Source organism: Melanotaenia boesemani, chromosome 19 (assembly GCF_017639745.1).
Source record: "Melanotaenia boesemani isolate fMelBoe1 chromosome 19, fMelBoe1.pri, whole genome shotgun sequence".
Classification (NCBI taxonomy): domain Eukaryota; kingdom Metazoa; phylum Chordata; class Actinopteri; order Atheriniformes; family Melanotaeniidae; genus Melanotaenia; species Melanotaenia boesemani.
In genome coordinates this window covers 5,641,809-5,659,744 of record NC_055700.1, presented here as the reverse complement: position 1 = coordinate 5,659,744, position 17,936 = coordinate 5,641,809, and the positions used below count along the sequence as shown (strand labels likewise).

The window sequence follows — 17,936 nt, the reverse complement described above, 5'->3', positions numbered from 1 at the left end:
TGCTCACAGGGTAAAGGAGAGTCCGGGGGGGTTCAATCATCCCCCGCGTAAAGCTTCCTGAATGTGGCAGCTGCTGCTGTGCTTCCAGCTACAGACACCTGCAGAGAAGAGACAGGAGAGGCCGGCCCATCAGGACAATTAGCAGATGTCAGAGGTAGGTTTGACCCTCTCTGACCCTGGGCTTTGTCACGCAGGACAAGGGGGACATGAAAGAAGGAAAAGATGATGAGATGAAGGAATGATTAACAGAGGAAATTCACAGTCCAGTTTAGAAGAAAGAGAGCAGTGATACACATGTTCTGCCTGCTATAACGAAAACTGTCCGTTTGCTGTCTGTTGTCCATCACTTTTAATAGAAGTTTGAATGTTTTTGTAAACTGCTGCCTGGTCTTTGAGTGCCTGAATTTTCCCCTTTGGTTGTATAATCTGCTTTTAAAGGACATATCTGAAGGATTCTCAGTTGAGCTAACAGATGTAGTGAGAATATTCACCGTGCAGGACCTTTTATATCTCGTTATCTTATCAAGTTGCACAATTAAGATTGTCCACCAATGAAATAAATAAATAAATAAATAAATAAATAAATAAATAAAATTAAAGTGCACGTGTAGCGTCTCCATCAGCATCAGTTGAGGGTCCATCTCTCAGGTCCTGTGTCGGGTATTTGCTGGATGTGTTCTGATTTCTTCAGGGCATCACTTTGAGATGCTGTAGCTTGTGTTTTAGTCCTGACTCTTCTTCTTTTGTCCTGCATTTTTCTGTTATCGCAAAGATTTCAAGGACACACTGCACACCATGCTGAGATATGCCACATTTTTGTTGCAAAAATATTCTTTTCTTTCTGTTAAACTGTCTGATCTTTGCTGTTTTGCATAAATTCAACAAAAGAAATGGGGACAAATGATATCTTTGTTACAGGTTGCTGGTAACAATCACAGGTAAACCAGTTTAAATGAAAGTGGAGAAATGTTTTGTTTAATTTCTATGCAACAACAACGGTTGATGCAAATGTTATCGCATGTGAAACGTGAGAAAGTTTAAACTCCAGCTTCACAAAACTTCCTCTCACTTTCCTGACAACACAGATGTGTCTCCAGCGGAAAAGGAAAGGGGAGGAACACACAACTATTATCTCTCTAACAATGGCTTAAAGGTGTTTACTGCAACACCCAGGGGTGCTCTCAGCATTCTCGTGCTCTTTTGTTGCGATGGCTGCTGGCACACTTGCCTTTGTGCTTGCTGTACTTTTACTGGTCCTGGAACGACCCCTTAAAATGTTTAATAACTCAGAGTACATGGGGTGGTCTCGTGTCCACACAAAGCTTCATTCTGTTGCTTTTTACTTTAAGGGCAGGAAACAGAGAAGATAATAAGAAAAGAGGACATTTGCACGTCTGAAAATCAGACACTGGATGTAAATGTGGGGACGATTCTGTAAATACACGCTGGTCATTTGTCTAGCAAATCTGTCAACAGGAGGCCATTGCAACACTTAACACACCTGATTTTCACTTAAATGGACATATAATATAATTATACATGTACTTTTACAGAAGATCCGTTAGCGCTCTGTGAGATGTGTCCCTCTGTGTTCCATAAAGACGAACCACAGCATGACAAATTAGAACATTTAATTTAAATTCAAACATGATCTAAAATTACATATTTCTGTCAATAAACCCACAAGAAAGCATTTATTGTAGTGAAGTCTTGGTTCTGATGTGAATATGTGAGCTACTACAATCAACATTAACAAAGACTCTTTATTTTCATTTGTTTAAACAGCAAGTAGTTTCTAAAAAAGGTCCTATTTGATAAAGGTCATGTCAGGTCGGTTTCATTTGTATAGCACATTTCCAACAAGTCATGCTGCCAAAAGTACTTAACAAACTAAAATATGTCTAAAATAATATAAATGTTTGATAGTAGAGCAGTAAAAATGAAGTGGGGCAACTATGGCAGACCATTCTGTGTGGTTAGAAACAAACACTTCACATGTTAAAATGGGCAAATATCAAGATGAAGAAAGTTTTTAAGTCTTTTTAGTAAAACTGCTGCTTGTCTCACTGTGGATCAGCATAACTATTAAATACTCCGGACTGAGGCTTTGTTTAAATCTAAGAAAAATATGCTTGATATCCATCCATCCATCCATCCATCCATCCATCCATCCATCCGTCCAACCATCCATCCATCCTTCCATCCGTCCATCCGTCTGTCCATCCGTCCATCCATCCGTCCCTCCGTCCGTCTGTCCATCCGTCCATCCATCCGTCCCTCCGTCCGTCCATCCATCCGTCCCTCCGTCCGTCCATCCGTCCATCCATCCATCCATCCATCTGTCCCTCCGTCCGTCCATCCGTTCATCCATCCAACCATCCATCCGTCCGTCCGTCCATCCATCCATCCGTCCAACCATCCATCCATCCTTCCATCCGTCCATCCGTCTGTCCATCCGTCCATCCATCCATCCAACCATCCATCCATCCTTCCATCCGTCCATCCGTCTGTCCATCCGTCCATCCATCCATCCATCCGTCCCTCCATCCGTTCATCCATCCAACCATCCATCCGTCCGTCCGTCCATCCGTTCATCCATCCAACCATCCATCCGTCCGTCCGTCCATCCGTTCATCCATCCAACCATCCATCCATCCATCCGTCCAACCATCCATCCATCCTTCCATCCGTCTGTCCATCCATCCATCCGTCCCTCCGTCCGTCCATCCGTCCGTCCATCCATCCATCCATCCATCCGTCCCTCCGTCCGTCCATCCGTTCATCCATCCAACCATCCATCCGTCCGTCCATCCATCCATCCGTCCAACCATCCATCCATCCTTCCATCCGTCCATCCGTCCATCCGTCTGTCCATCCATCCATCCATCCGTCCCTCCGTCCGTCCATCCGTTCATCCATCCAACCATCCATCCGTCCGTCCGTCCATCCGTCCATCCGTCCATCCGTCCATCCATCCATCCATCCATCCATCCATTATTCCAGAGTAGGGTGGAGGGAGGGGCTGGAGCCTGTCGCAGCAGTTTCCAGGATGGTATTTAATATGTTCTGTTTGTCTGGGAGAAATTAACAGTGCACGAGCCTGGTAAGCCCCAGTGGAGGAATAGAAATGTGGAAATCTGCTACCTTCGTCTTGCTGTCAGTCCATTTTGCTACATTTTCTGCTTTGGGTGGATTTTCATACTTTGGACTCTTCACAACAGCTGGCTGCTGTTTTAGCTGCAGAAACCAGAACACACATCCATCCTTCTTTGAGGAAACTATGAGTGGATTTGCAGACAAACCCTCAAAAGCCACAAACTTCTACAAAGGAAACCATAACTGCATCAACATGATTTTCTCGCTGCAGAATTCTAACCAAACACAGCAAAGTACAATATGCAACTTTTAAATAATCTACCCTCATCTTTTCTTATTTTGCTGCCAAGAAACCTGATATTTAGTTTTACAGGCTGTTTGAAGGTGTTTTATTTTCTGTTATTTTTTTTTAACTAATATCAATCCAGTCAGCCTGACCATTTTCAGAGGAATGTGTTTTAACTCTTTGAGCTATGAATTATTCAGTATAAAAAAGGCTCCTCACTGCAGGGATGAACCAGTGTTGGGTTGACACATAACGGAAACAGAACCAAATGTTAAATGTGATTTTTAGGCCCTTTGTTAGAAGCATTCTGTCACAAACACACATCAATTGTTTCTATTTCTGCATCTATTAACAAAAAAGATGTTTTGGTTGCAAACAACTGGTCAGACACTGTCATCAAAGCATGTTTAACTGACCAAATCTTCATGTTGTACATTCTTCCAGTACAGGCGTCTGCTGCTGTCTGCTGTCATATGACAGGAATTAAGAGAAAATGTTGAACTGAACTGAATACTTGCACAAGTTTGAGAGCTCTATCTTTATTTTCTCTGCAACATCACATCCTCCCTCACATTACAGAAGTGCTGAACATCTAATCCTACTTCTTATCTGTTCCAGCTGAAAAACACTCTTGATGGCTGGTACCCCCCCCCCACAAAACATCTACATTATCACCCTTAAAGCTCTCTGGATCGCGAGAGACCTCATCCACCCGTCACACAGCTTCTTCAGCCTGCTGCTATCAGGAAGGTGCCTGCAGGCCAGGACCAGCAGACTGATGGACAGCTTCTTCCATCAGGCTGTCAAGGTGCTGAATGCTCTCCCTGCTCTGAAGCCCCCCCCTAACTTTTTACACCCCCAGGAAGAAGCACACAGCCACTTTTATCACCTTAACCAGAACATTAGCTAACTCAGTCTTCTTTTTTTGCCCTATACCTATAAACATATATTGCACTGACTGTAATTTGCCTCATCTATTTATTATTGTGTTTTTTATTTCTTTTATTTAGTTATTTTTTGTTTAATTTATTCTACTTTTAGCTGCTGGGAAATTCTTTCTCTGCACTCAACCCATCCTAGTTGCTAGGATGGATTAAATTACTTTACTTAGTGATGTTACTTGTTTTGTTTGCGATGGACTGGTGACCTGTCCAGGGTGTACCCTGCTTCCCTCCTGTTAAAATGCTGGGTTGGGCTCCAGCTTTCCAGCGACTCTGGACGAAGCGGTACAGATAATGAATAATGAAGGTTTGAGAGAACCATAAATTCTCTCTTTGTCCTGTACAATAAAACTGATTTTGACTTTGAAATCACCTCTGTGTTTAGAAGAAAGCATCTTCACACAGCTTTGAAATTTATAATGCTGACTTGTTACGTTAAAACAGACAAATCCTGAAATTTTTATCCTTCTTTGTCATATACATGTGATCCAATTACATTGGATTTTAGCTGTTACTGTATAATGACAATGCTGCTTTTAAAAAGCATGTATTTTTTATTATAAATTAGTTTTTTGAGACCAAATCTTATTGCACTTTTGTTGATATAGCGGTATTTTTATTGTTTTTATTGTATTCATTTAACATTTATTTAGCCCAGAAAAACATAAAGATCAGATTCCTGTTTACAATGTTGACCTGGGAAGTTCCAGACACAATCCTTTCTTTCTGTATTTTCTGAGTAGATTGGTTCCTTCCTTCCTTCCTTCCTTCCTTCCTTCCTTCCTTCCTTCCTTCCTTCCTTCCATCTCAGGCTTCAATTAGTCTTAGCATTGCAAGCGAATCAGAGGCTAGCCTGACATAAATAAATTAGTGTTGAAAAATTACTTTGTTTGAGTTTGTATTATATTTTGTACAGCACAATTGCAAATTATTTTACAAAAGTAAATAAAAAGTTACTTTTAACAGTAACACATTACTTTTTGCCCACACGCCACTGCATGCACCACTCACCCATCCCACCTCCCACATCCACAGAACCGCCAAACTTTAACGCCACCACAAACATGAACAAATATCAGAACATTGAAACTATTAGAGTACGTATGGGAATTTGTACTGCCCTCTGGCGGTCAGATAACGTAACTGCAGTTACGTAAAGTTCGACATATTGATATATAATTCAAATTGTATTGGACTGCAAATCATTTTATTCTATTTTTATTTATTTATGCATTCAGTATTCTTTGTTTGAATATTTTCCCAAAAGCATTGCCAACAGGGTGGATTGAAGTAACAGTAAAGTAACTTTATCTTTAATATTTCTATCTTAATCTTTGACATAGATATAGTTTGTTTTTTATTCTTGGTTAATATACATTAGTTTGTGTTGAACGCTCGCCCTAATGCCACATTACATAACCAAAAATATTTATCTCGTTACAGTTTAGTTACAGTTTATTTGTCATCCTGCGATATTGCTGTCAGCTTAAAGCACTAACCGGAAGTTGTAGTCTCGCGATATTTCCTTATTTTACCTCTTTCATTGATTACAAAACATGGCGTCTGAGGTGGAGGCGGGCAGCGCTCCTGCAACAGAATCGGAGACAGGAGAGGGGTATGTCCACCCATTCAGAGTGTTTAGAAATATGTGAAAGGTGTAAACTGCAACTCTGCTCAAATGTGGAAATTATGACATGTATATGCGCTCTGGTTTCCTCAGAAGTGTTGTTAGCAAACTGGCTAGCTAACTAACGTTAGCCTTCCACAGATTCAGAAGCTAACAAAACGTTACAGCTGAGATCCCTCTGTCAAGAAAAACTGCTTTACACCAAAATAACCAGACAGTTTAAGATAAAGTTGTTTTCTGTCAAACTTAAAGTAAAAATTTCGCGACTTTCTACCTGTTTACATGTTACTGTATATCAAACTGTGAGTTTTGGGAATTTTAGCTCAGTATCCTTTTGAAAGATCCTAACGGGATGTCAGGCGAGTTATCTGATTTGTATTCTAATGTGTGCATGCCTGTACGCCGTCGTGGGTTTTTAAGAATAATCTTAGCATTGTTTCTGCTTTATGAAATGCGCGGTGACAACTGTTTGTTGACAAACGTACACACTTAAAGGGAATGCGTTTGCACCCATTTTCCATTTATTAAATGAATGTATTAAACCACTTAAGAATATATACTTATTTACATATTTACTTTCAGGGATGCTGCTTTTGGGGAACTACCGACCAGCATGGATACTGAGTCATCGAATGGCAAAGAGGGAATGGTAACATTGTATTATTATTATTTTTATAGTTTACCATTGTTTTTTTTTTAGCTGTCCAAATGTGATTAATATTTGTTTACATAATGCAATGCATTGCTGATCTGATGGAATTTTGCCCAGTTAGACTCCAGCACCACAATCTTGGATTGCATGTGGTGGTTGCTTTTCTCTTGTTTGTATACATTATTTATTGCTTAAATTAATAAGCCGATCAATATCACTTACATGTCATGAAAGCAGGAGTAGATCTAACAATTTATGAGTGTGTATTTTATTGAATTAGTGTGTTGCATGAATATTTTGTGGTGCATAAAAAGACTCATCGGTTTTATTTTGTCAGATGCAACTCCATCCATTTTAAGTCATTTTTATGCCTAATGAAGAACAAACAGAACAGTTGTTTGCAGATTTATTGTAAATTTTCAAGTTAATTTTTTGTCATCCAGAATGAAAATTAACAAGTGATTAAAAAATATTTTGTAAGATTAATGTGGTGTGACATGAATATGAACATAAATGACTTCTTGTGATGCTGTTTGGTGGAGAAGATGTCAAGAGATCTTTTACACTTAGTGCTCAAAAGCAGTCCTCAGGAACAAACTTTAGAGTAACTGGTTGATGTTTAAGACTGCAGAAGCATTCCTTTCTGATGAATTATCTTTAATAAAGACAAAGATCCTTGAAAGTCACTCATCTGAGACTCATTCTGCTTCGTAGTTTAGAACCCAGGAAACTTATTTAGTAAGCATTACGTTGGAGGAACAATATCATCAAGCAAATCAACATCCTGAAAGAAGTCTTGTTACAGTATTAAAATTTTGACAATATTAAAATCACCCAGTTTTGTGCTGAAATGATTCAACAAGATATCAGTAAATGTAATATCTGAAATAGATGCTGTATTAATAATTGCATAACATTTAACATGTAAGAATATTTAGTAATTCAGTTTTTAATCACTACTTTTTGTCTAAACTCTAAGAAGAACATTAGGACAAAAAGAATATATTGTTTCCGTTTCTACACCAAATATCACTTTGTGCTCTTTTGGCCAGATTACCCATCTCCATAATACATGGTTTCCATTGCTGTGGGTCATATCGTGTTATATATGAGCAGATTGTCTCTGTTCCAGGATACTGCAGGTGAAGGCTCAGAGGCTGCTGATGCTCTCCCTGCATCTGGAGACGAGGAGAGTGGGAGGCAGCTGGGGGACGTGGAGCTGCAGTGTGCCTTGTGTATGAAGTGGTTCACTGCAGAGACGTTTGGCATTGACACCGCGTACGTACATCCAACACATAAGGAGATTCAGAACATAGATGGTGAATTATCAGCAGCGGTGAGATACTGATCCAGTGCTCATTAACTGTCCTCCCCCTCTACAGGACCTGTCTTCCCTTTATGACCAATTATGTGTTTCACTGCAACGTGTGCCATCACAGCGGCAACACATACTTCCTCAGGAAGCAAGCAAGTAGGTCTTCTGTTTCATGTAAAGTAAGTTCATCTTTAATATTAACTGTTTAACATTGTTAACTAACCTTGTTGCATTTGGTGTGTCAGACCTGAAGGAAATGTGTCTCACAGCCCTGGCAAATCTCACATGGAGGTCCAGAACAAAAGATGAGCATCCAAAAACCATGTTCTCCAAAGACAAGGTGTGTTTGATAACATTTCCACTTCTAGTCATTTGAAGATAGTTGCTTTTTCTTTTTAAATGAAAAATTTACAAAGCATCCTAACCTTCTGGAAGTGGGTTTGTAGCTGAGCCTGCCCTCTAAAATCACTGACTGGGCGTCAGCGAAAGCCGGACCTTCTCCCAGAGAGGGGCGTGGACAGGCACCACTCATGAACTTTAAAGGTTTAGACACAGAGACAGCTCGTTCTCTCTACAGCTCACTAGAGCCACGTTTGGAACGGCTGAAATTAAGGATCAAGGCTGAATTTGGGGAAATACACTTTGAAAACAATGTTGTTGGACCTCTGACACCCATATGAAGTTGTTGAAAAAAATGTATAATATGGGACCTTTAATGCTAGTTGCTTTGGATAAAAGCGTCTGCTAAATGACTGTAATGTAAATAAATGTAAAAAGCAAGAATTTATAAGCTTATACTTGGATCTTGCCTCAGTATAAATATAAATCAACATTTAAACAACCAAACGATCTGAAAGAATTTTTATGCTTGATATACAGAAATATATAGTTGCATAACAATAAATGTGAAAATTTGATTTCAAGTTTCTTAAATAGGAGCCTAAAAGAGGAAATAAAATGCCATATCAACAAGCATATTTCTTTATCTAAACCTGTATTTAAAAAAAAAAAGAAGGAAATTTTAGTTTTCCGAACAGCTGAATTGAGACCTTCTACCTTCTTTCTTTCAGGACATCATACCGTTCATTGACAAGTACTGGGAGTGCATGACAACCCGTCAGAGACCAGGGAAGCTAACCTGGCCCAACAACATTGTGAAGACAATGGTAATGAAGCAGAAGGGAGCCACAGTGTAAACAGTACATCTAGAATTTAAATGATGATGCTTTAAATGCCTCCATGTTAAGTCAGTTATTTATATCCTGTCTGCAGCCTTCATTACTGCTGCATTGTTGCAGAGACCGGATATTTGTGGGAGGAGACGAGAATGCAGGCTCTCTGTGCGGATTAATTAATGATACTCTGTAGTTTTATAATACTACTTTTGTAAATTGTCCAGAGCAAAGAGCGAGATGTTTTCCTTGTGAAGGAACACCCTGATCCTGGTAGTAAAGATACTGATGAGGAGTACCCCAAATTTGGCCTTTTGGACCAGGTATGTACCACTCTGCTTCACTACTTACACGCTGAACAGGAGGTGTTTTAGCTGCAGAAACTAAATATGTGGTTGTGTCTGAATTATAATTTTTTCTTCTCTGTAGGACCTGGGAAACATTGGACCCTCATATGACACACAGAAACAGACCACTGGGACTCCCACATCTGGTGGGCTCAACGGTAGGAAGATAAAACTTTAGATATTCATTCTGGTAATAATCACAGATTGATTGGACAGTGGTAGTAAATGGGAGATGTTTTAGGGTGTTTTCACACCTGGTGTTTGGTTCATCTGGTCTATACTAAACTAAAACAAAAAGTTATTGATTTTTCTGCTTTTTTTTTAACAACACAACACGTTGTTATTGTTTGTGGTCATTTTTCTTCAACAAGCTTACTATAGGAGTTTGTTTTCCTCTTTAGCTCTAAAATAGTTTATTCTAGCATCTTGTAGTTGTTCCACAAACCCAGATCCAAAAAATAGACCAAATAATGGTTCAGATGTAGTAAGATGGACTAATTTTGACTTTTCATTATGCGGAAATGCAAAGGAGAATTGCTGATTTTACCACATTGATAGAAAAAAAGCAACTCAAAGAAAAGGAATAAATAGTTTTTTTTTTTTACTATTTAAGAGGTATATTGTGCAGAATGGGGTTTAAACTTGTCATAATTAATTTTTAAAGGTGCAGTGTCAGTGTAACTAAATGGATATCTAACCACTTTATTGAAATAAATGTTTTTATTCTCTTAAAATGAGGCATTTATATCTACTTACCGTGGGTCCACAAACATGGCAGCTGCCATATTTGTGCCACCATCTTTACTACGGTGTCTCTGAATGGACAAACAACTCTGTGTGAAACAAGACCCCTATGAGCTTTAAAGCTGCAGTTTGATAGGAACTAGAGCACCGTTTGGGATACGTAACACCTTAAAAGGAGAAGAAGACAGTACACATGTACACAATGTACCTGTAGTCCAGGAAATTTACCTGTTGTCCAGTCATCACTCCATCTGAGGCCACTGGATCAACTCACAGATGAAAACATGTTTATGTCTGAATGAATTTCGGCCTCTGACGGCCACCATCAATTCTGTGCCTACCTGGCATTTCAAGTTGTTTCTATGTCCATTGTCACCACATGATGCCGGTAATTCTTACACACTACATCTTTAAATATTAAAGAAACTGAGATCGATATCAGAGACAAAAAATCTCGGTTAGCATGTTTCTAGTTTTTATTTTAAGCTCCTTTTAATAACTGAACCTGGTTAAGTACTGAACCAAATAAAAACTGGTTCTAAGTTTACCTTTCTGGTTAAATGAAGATTAAATAAAATAGAAAATAGAAAAATGATAAAGATGCTCCTTTTCAAGCACTCTTGGTCTGGTTTAAGAAGTACCAGAATTTAACAACCTCTACAGCTGACAAACATGCTTTATTTAAAGTTTGGTTGAACTGAACCAAACAGACCAAGTGTGGAAGCACGCTGACATGATAATTAATCTTTGTAAGCTTCCCAAGCACAGAGTACATGAAATGTGATGACCATAGTGATTGTTTGCATTGTTTTCCAGGTGGATCTTCTTTCTCAGGTGAATATGTGGTATTTTGGCATCTGGAGCTGATGAGTGTGTTTTTGTGTCTTGTATCCCTCTGGATAGAAGTTGGCCCTTCAGTTTGCCCCCTCCAGTATCCCCCCAGCTCAAAACAAACTCAAACCAAACTGATCCTTAACAAACGTCTTTTGGGCAACTTCATCCTGTTGTACCGATCCCTGTCTGCTCTCTGCTTCTGTTCGGTGCCCCCCTTCCCTCCCCTTCCCTCACAAAAAGCCCCTCCTATTGGTGAACATGCCTTCCACGTCTCTAGCTTGCTGCTAACAGGCTCTGAAATCCCCCAGAATCTCCTGACTGAAATGACACCCTGCCCTCCGCGGTGCACCAGACCTGAGAGCAGAGTGCCATTTTAGATGTGCTGTTGGCTTTCACCCAATGCTAAACAGCCTCATCCTCTTCCTTTCACTCTCAAAGAGGTTTTGTTACCAAACAAAGTTGGCTTTTAAATAATTATTTAGCTGATTTTTGATCACAAATACCCTTCTTCAACTTCCTAAATCTGCTTTCCTATTAATAATCTACTGCAATTACATATTCTGATCAAATCTTTTTAAATTGTCAAGAATCCCAGTAAATCACTCTACATGCTACTGGGTAAGTAATATCAGTGAAATCCTCATTTTCTTCCATCTTTCCAGGAAATCCATGTATGTGATTATGATTTAACTAGTCATAGAAGACAATCCTAGTCACAGATTGCATCTTGGGCATTGTTTTTTTTAGTTTAATAAAGTATCTAATAGCTGATCTTGTACAACAGACAAACCAGTATTCATCTGGGAAAAGTTTATGATAATCAAAACTTCACATCTGGCTCTGTAAAGTTAGTTTTTCTTCCTGTGTGACTCTGAAGAGGCATCATGGGAGGCTGATAGTGTTTGGAAAATGCCACGCGAACTAATTCCTGCCTTCCTGTGCCTGCTGTCTCCCCATGTTAACCTAATAACCTGCTTTTCACTATGTTTGTGTGTTTGTGTGCATTAGTGGCATTATCAGTGGTGAAACATTAAGGAAAAGCATTCACCCTCTGTGGTGTTTTTCCCATTTTATTGTAATATAAACTGCATTTTAAATGCAAAGGAATATTTTCTCTTAGATTAACACAAAATAGTTCAAGCTGGTAAGAAAAGTAACGAAAGAGAGTAAAAGCAGTATGTTTTGTCAGATTTCTGTTATTATATGAGTTACTGCTTTGCTGTGAAGCCTCTGATTAAGATCGTGTTTCTCCAAATAAATTAAAAAGTTTAATAATTAAAGGTCACATGATAGCTTTGTAAAAACACCTGGTGTTGAAGACCCCCTGGGTCTGCAACACCATCAATGAAGACTGGACCGAGGAGATCTCCAAATAGGTCAGGAACTAAATTCTGGATGATTACAGATTAGAATGAGTTGAAAATATTCCGCAGAGCACCAATAAATCTGTTGTTGGAAAATAAACTATTACACAGCAAACCTGCCGAGAAAGAATAAACCTCTAAAACGTAATATAGTTTTAGAGCCTCCACATGAGACGTTACAGTCAAGGGTTGTTTTTCTGTTGTCGTTCTGGACGCAGCATCCTCTGTTAACTCATTACGATGTCATGTTCCCACTGATGCTGAACCAAGCTGAAGGTCTGCTGCAGAGTCCTTTAACCTGGGTCTGAATGCCAGTGAAACGCTTTCACATTGTGCTGAAATGTCCAGATGTTACTAGATGTTCAGAGTAAAATTCCAAAAGGTATTTCTGAAATAACAGCACAGATCCATGCCCATCCATAGAGCTGTTTTAAGGCGTGTACCCCATGGACATGAACATGCTGCTGTAGAACTCATAACTAAAACCTGAAGGTTTTCCTGGAAAACTAAATCCTTTATATCTTTTTCAAATGAAACCAAAATTATGGATTACAAACTTTTTGAGAAGGAAACATTCAGCTTTGTTTATTTTCTTATGTTTGCCTTAAAAACTTAGACCGTGCCAATAATAATAGATAAGAACGAGTTTTCAAAATACACAGAATGAATGATCACACAAAAACTGACTTCTATAAAGTAGGTGCACTCAACGTTACTACCTAGCAGCTAAGTCTCTGTTGGTGCTGACTGTGTGTGAGTGTGTGTGTGTTTGTTCAGGTTCAGTTGTTCACCATCCTGTGCTTTTAAAGGTGCGTTAGCCCCCGGCCCAGGTAAAGGACGAGGAGCCAAACGTAAACAGCAGCAACAGGAAGGCACAGCTGCAGGAGCAGCAAAGAGAACTCGGAGGTACAGAAAGCAAATCCACGTTAAAGATGAGATGCAAAAATTATTAGTGAAGCATTAGCAAGACCAACAAATCCTCAGTGTGTACGGTGAGCTGAACATCCAGACGGCATTCATAAAATTCAGCATTCAGCAGGACACAATCCAGTTACTTTATGTTACTTATGTTGTTTTCAGATAAATGTACATTACAGCTCATACAATAGATTCTTTTAAAAAATAAAACGACAGTTTGGACATTTTTTTTAATGTGTAAATAGGGGCAATGCATATTATACATGTAATGTAAATTATAGATAACTTACATGTCTAGTCTTTTGGCAGTCCATCACAATACCACAGTAAGAATAACAATGAGATTAAAGTTCACAATGTAGTATTTTATTTTCCATTCTAAATGAAAACAATAGAGCAGGGAATCACAGGTTTGATCTTAGTTCATTTTTTAGCATGTTTGTAGATTATTTTCAGATAATTTCGTTACATGAGTATAAGTGAAACAAAATAATTGCTATAATAAGTTTATAACTTAATGTTCATTAATTAATTTCCTCTTATAGTCATTTACTGATGTCGGACCAGTTATCACCTCCGTCATGAGTTGAGTGGACAGCTTAGATAATTCAGTTTTTTTTATTTTAGAGGCTACTGGGGGAAAAAAATAAGTAAAATAATGTAGTTCTTTTTAATAAGGTGTATTTTGATTTAGTCAAGAAAAGCAGTTGAGATAGAGATAAAAGGCCCAGCCGTCTATTTTCGGCTCTTTATGCAGATTTTACACACCTTCTTTTCAGGTTATTAAGTGGGTATCTTTTCCTTTGTCTCTGCAGCGACCCTCTCTTCTCCGCCCAGCGGCTGCCTCCTCACGGTTACCCACTGGAACACCCATTTAATAAAGATGGGTACCGTTACATCCTGGCAGAACCAGACCCCCACGCTCCAGACCCAGAGAAACTGGAGCTGGACTGCTGGGCTGGCAAACCCATACCTGGTGATCTGTACAGGGCATGTCTGTATGAGAGGGTGCTGCTGGCTTTACATGATAGAGGTAACACGAGTTTCAGTCAGGAAAATGTTTAAGATGTTCTTTTCACTGAAGATGATCAATAGTTTGTCTCATGATGTCACAGCGCCTCAGTTGAAGATTTCAGATGACCGACTGACAGTCACTGGGGAGAAGGGTTACTCCATGGTGAGAGCGTCACACGGTGTGCGAAAAGGCTCCTGGTACTTTGAAGTTTCTGTGGATGACATGCCTCCAGAGACCGCAGCCAGACTGGGCTGGTCTCAGCCACTCGGTCAGAACTGTTTAACACCCTTCTTAACATTTAGAAGCAACGTGGTAATGTCGTAGAAGTTAGTAAAAATGAAAAAAAATTGCTCTTTATCATGATCAAATACTGTGTGTATAACAGGTTTAATGGCTTGAAAAGAAAAGTCACCTTTCTTTCTTCTTTTGTTTGCGTCATATTTATATGATTTACGTATGCTTCCTGAGTCTGACTGGTTGTCAGAGGTGAATTCTTTAAGTTAACAAATTTTTCCCTTTCTATTTTAGGTAACCTGCAGGCTCCTCTGGGTTACGACAAGTTCAGCTACTCATGGCGCAGTAAGAAGGGCACTCGGTTTCACCAGTCAATAGGGAAGCATTACTCCTCAGGATATGGTCAGGGGGACACGCTGGGCTTCTTCATAGAGTTGCCTGATGGCACAGAGACAGCCAAGGCTCTGCCTGATACATACAAGGACAAGGTAACGCCAGAGACGTGATGAAAGCACACATACGCCTTTAATCTCTTCAGGGGAAAAAAAAAAAAACATCACTTCTTGCGTCAAGTACTGCATAACCAGGGCGTAAAGTATCTCTGGCATGCAGAGAAAAAAGATTTAATAACTTGATTTGTGTTATGCAGATATTTTTGTTTCCTGGTGGGAGTGTGTTTGCTTGTGTGTGCATGCGAGCGCAGGGTGTAGGGTAATTGTAAACGTGCAAACACACACAGAATGGCATGCCTCCATTTAAATAAAATGACAGGCTGGTTGGTGATTTACACAAAGGGTGATTACGCCGCCTTTTTCTGGGGAGACCTTTAACCACACTAGACCAGGTCCTTCTGAAAAAGATTTGAGACTGAATTATTCTACAGAGCATGTACTAATTAACACAGTTTTGATTTGTCAAACCTTTATTCAATTTATGAAAATGCATACAAGACATTTTTTTTGTTTTGCATCTAGACCACATTAGACAAGGTCCTGTTGAAGTTGATTATTTTGAGTTTTTTTTAGCCACCTATTGACCTTTCTTAGTATTAACATTTTAACTAACTTTGCTAAATCTGTCGTCTGTCTGTCTGGAGTAAATATTGCAGATAATTTGCAATGAAGTAAAACGATCCACCATATAAAGAGAAAATACTAGCATCTTAACTGTTGAATGTGTTCCTTGAATTTTTATTTATTACTTAAAGATTTATCAGATATTATAAAGCTCTGGTTTTGGTCCAACATTTTTTTCCTTATACTTCCCTCCTTTGGAAAACATCCTCAGAAAGCATATTAGTTTCCACTACTATGCTGACGACGCCCTGCTTTATTCCTCTCAGAAACCCAGTGAAACAAATTACTTAAGCTTCAGATTGTCTTGAAGACAGCAAGATCTGGAATATTCTGTCCCAAACTTACATGCTTTTATCTCATCAAGGCTCTACTATTGCAGTGCTATTTTAAACGGGTTGTTACAAAACTTCCTTAAATTTCAGGTGATCCATAAATCTGCAGCCAGACTTCTGACCAGCACACCTAAGTTTGATTACATCTCTCCAATTTTACCCTTCCTTCACTGGCTTCCTGTTAAATTTAGAGTTTATTACAAAATCCTTCTCATCATCTGCTAAGCCCTTAATGGTTTAGCCCCATCTTTTATTATAAAAACCACGTACTATGCTATCAACCAACTTTTCAACTTTTTTTTTTTTGGCTTCTATCACTATCTATATTATTATTATTATTATTATTATTATTATTATTAACATTATTGGCAGCCTTTGATTTTTATTCTTTTTAATTGTGTTATTATTAGTCATTAGTTTTAATTGTGATGCCCTTTAATTTCTTTTTTGCTATCTTAAGCCCTGTGGGTTGCTGTAATGTGCTTGCAAATGCTGTATAAATAAAGTTGAGTTTAGTGATGATAGATTAGAAGTCAGAAAAAACTGAAGCCTGAACAACGAAACTTTCTTCAGGTTAAGTCAGATTTTCATTTTTTCCTCACTCCAGGTTGCAGAGTTAAGGGAACGTCCTTATTTCATTAAAGATCCCATCTTATCATATTTTATCTTATCTTTCTAATCTCTTCTCAGGCACTCATTAAGTTCAAGAGCTACCTGTACTTTGAGGAGAAGGACTATGTGGACAAAGCAGAGAAAAGCCTCAAGCCGACGAGCCCCAGCAAGGTCAGAAAACCTCTGTAATGAATGTCCAGCTAGAAAAGCCGCTGCTGTTTGCTGCTGTTGACTCAAGAATCCTGTTTTTCAGATGATATTCTATAAAAATGGAGTGAACCAAGGTGTTGCCTTTGAAAACCTGTTTGAAGGCCTCTACTTCCCTGCAATCTCACTGTACAGAGGCTGCACGGTCAGTGCATGAGATGATGAAATCTTTCAGCCTTAGGTTATTAGATCGTTGGTGTTTACTCTCATCTCTTTTCAGGTTTCTGTTAATTTTGGGCCACATTTTAAATATCCCCCAAAAGACATTAAGTACCAACCGGTGAGAGCTTACCATCCTTTCTTTTGTTTCCTTTCTCAGACAACTTCACATGTATTAAGCTACAGTTTGACCAGACACACGTATGCTTTTCTCTTTTTCTCTCAGATGAGCGATATGGGCTGGGGTGCAGTGATCGAACACACACTGGCTGATATGTTGTACCACGTGGAGACAGAGGTGGAAGGACGGCGCAGCCCTCCATGGGAAGGATGAACACTTGCTGAATTCAGTATTTCATCCCCATTCAAAACAATGTTTCATCTTTAGACAAAAAACTTTAATCAGTGCAGAAAACAGGTCAAAGAAGCGCTTGTGTTATTGTTGCAGGACAGACGGTTAAAACCATGAGAACATGATAATGCCTTGTTGATAATAGCCGGCTGTGAGCCATCATTGGTTACAGCGCTGTCAGGAAGCATTCCTCCGGCACACTCTGGACAGCTAAATTAACGTACCGGATCAGTTTAACACATATTCAGGCATCATGTTGGACTGTTCTGTATATTCCAGCCAAACAAACACTTTTCATGACCTTTTAGATATTCTGCAGATGCGTTGATTTTAGTGTTTTCTTTGCTTTCTTTGTTTGACTATGCGTGCCAGTTATTTCCTGTATTTTTTATTTTTATTTTTTTACACTGGGTTGAATAAAAAAAGTACATGGACAAAGTTTATTTGCATGTGTGTGAAGTTTAGATTGACACAATATATTGAGTTGGTTTAACTCAATATGTTTTGCTAGTAAATGCAAGGTTTTGAGTTGTTTTTATCTTGCCTGCAGCAGCAAACTCAGTTCAGTGAAACAGAGGTTCAGATGTGGGAGCTAAGCTAAGACTATTTATTATAGACCCACAGAAGAGCAGATGCCAATACCTAAAAGAACT

General features: G+C 39.0%; 1 protein-coding gene across 2 annotated transcripts; it reads left to right on the top strand.

Moving 5' to 3' along the window:
• Positions 1 to 5,860: 5,860 nt before the first annotated feature.
• ash2l (ash2 like, histone lysine methyltransferase complex subunit) lies at positions 5,861 to 17,318 on the top strand. Of its 2 annotated transcripts, XM_041970098.1 has the most exons (17): positions 5,861 to 5,938; positions 6,533 to 6,599; positions 7,735 to 7,880; positions 7,985 to 8,073; positions 8,163 to 8,257; positions 8,988 to 9,083; positions 9,317 to 9,412; positions 9,519 to 9,594; positions 10,997 to 11,014; positions 13,188 to 13,284; positions 14,112 to 14,329; positions 14,412 to 14,579; positions 14,840 to 15,033; positions 16,644 to 16,736; positions 16,819 to 16,917; positions 16,993 to 17,052; positions 17,158 to 17,318. In XM_041970098.1, exons 1-17 carry the CDS (start codon positions 5,880 to 5,882, stop codon positions 17,263 to 17,265), a joined length of 1,779 nt encoding a protein of 592 aa, XP_041826032.1. In that variant the 5' UTR covers positions 5,861 to 5,879; the 3' UTR covers positions 17,266 to 17,318. The 2 variants fall into 2 exon arrangements, with proteins under 2 accessions (XP_041826032.1, XP_041826033.1); XM_041970099.1 differs by lacking the exon at positions 10,997 to 11,014.
• The last annotated feature ends 618 nt before the right edge of the window (positions 17,319 to 17,936 follow it).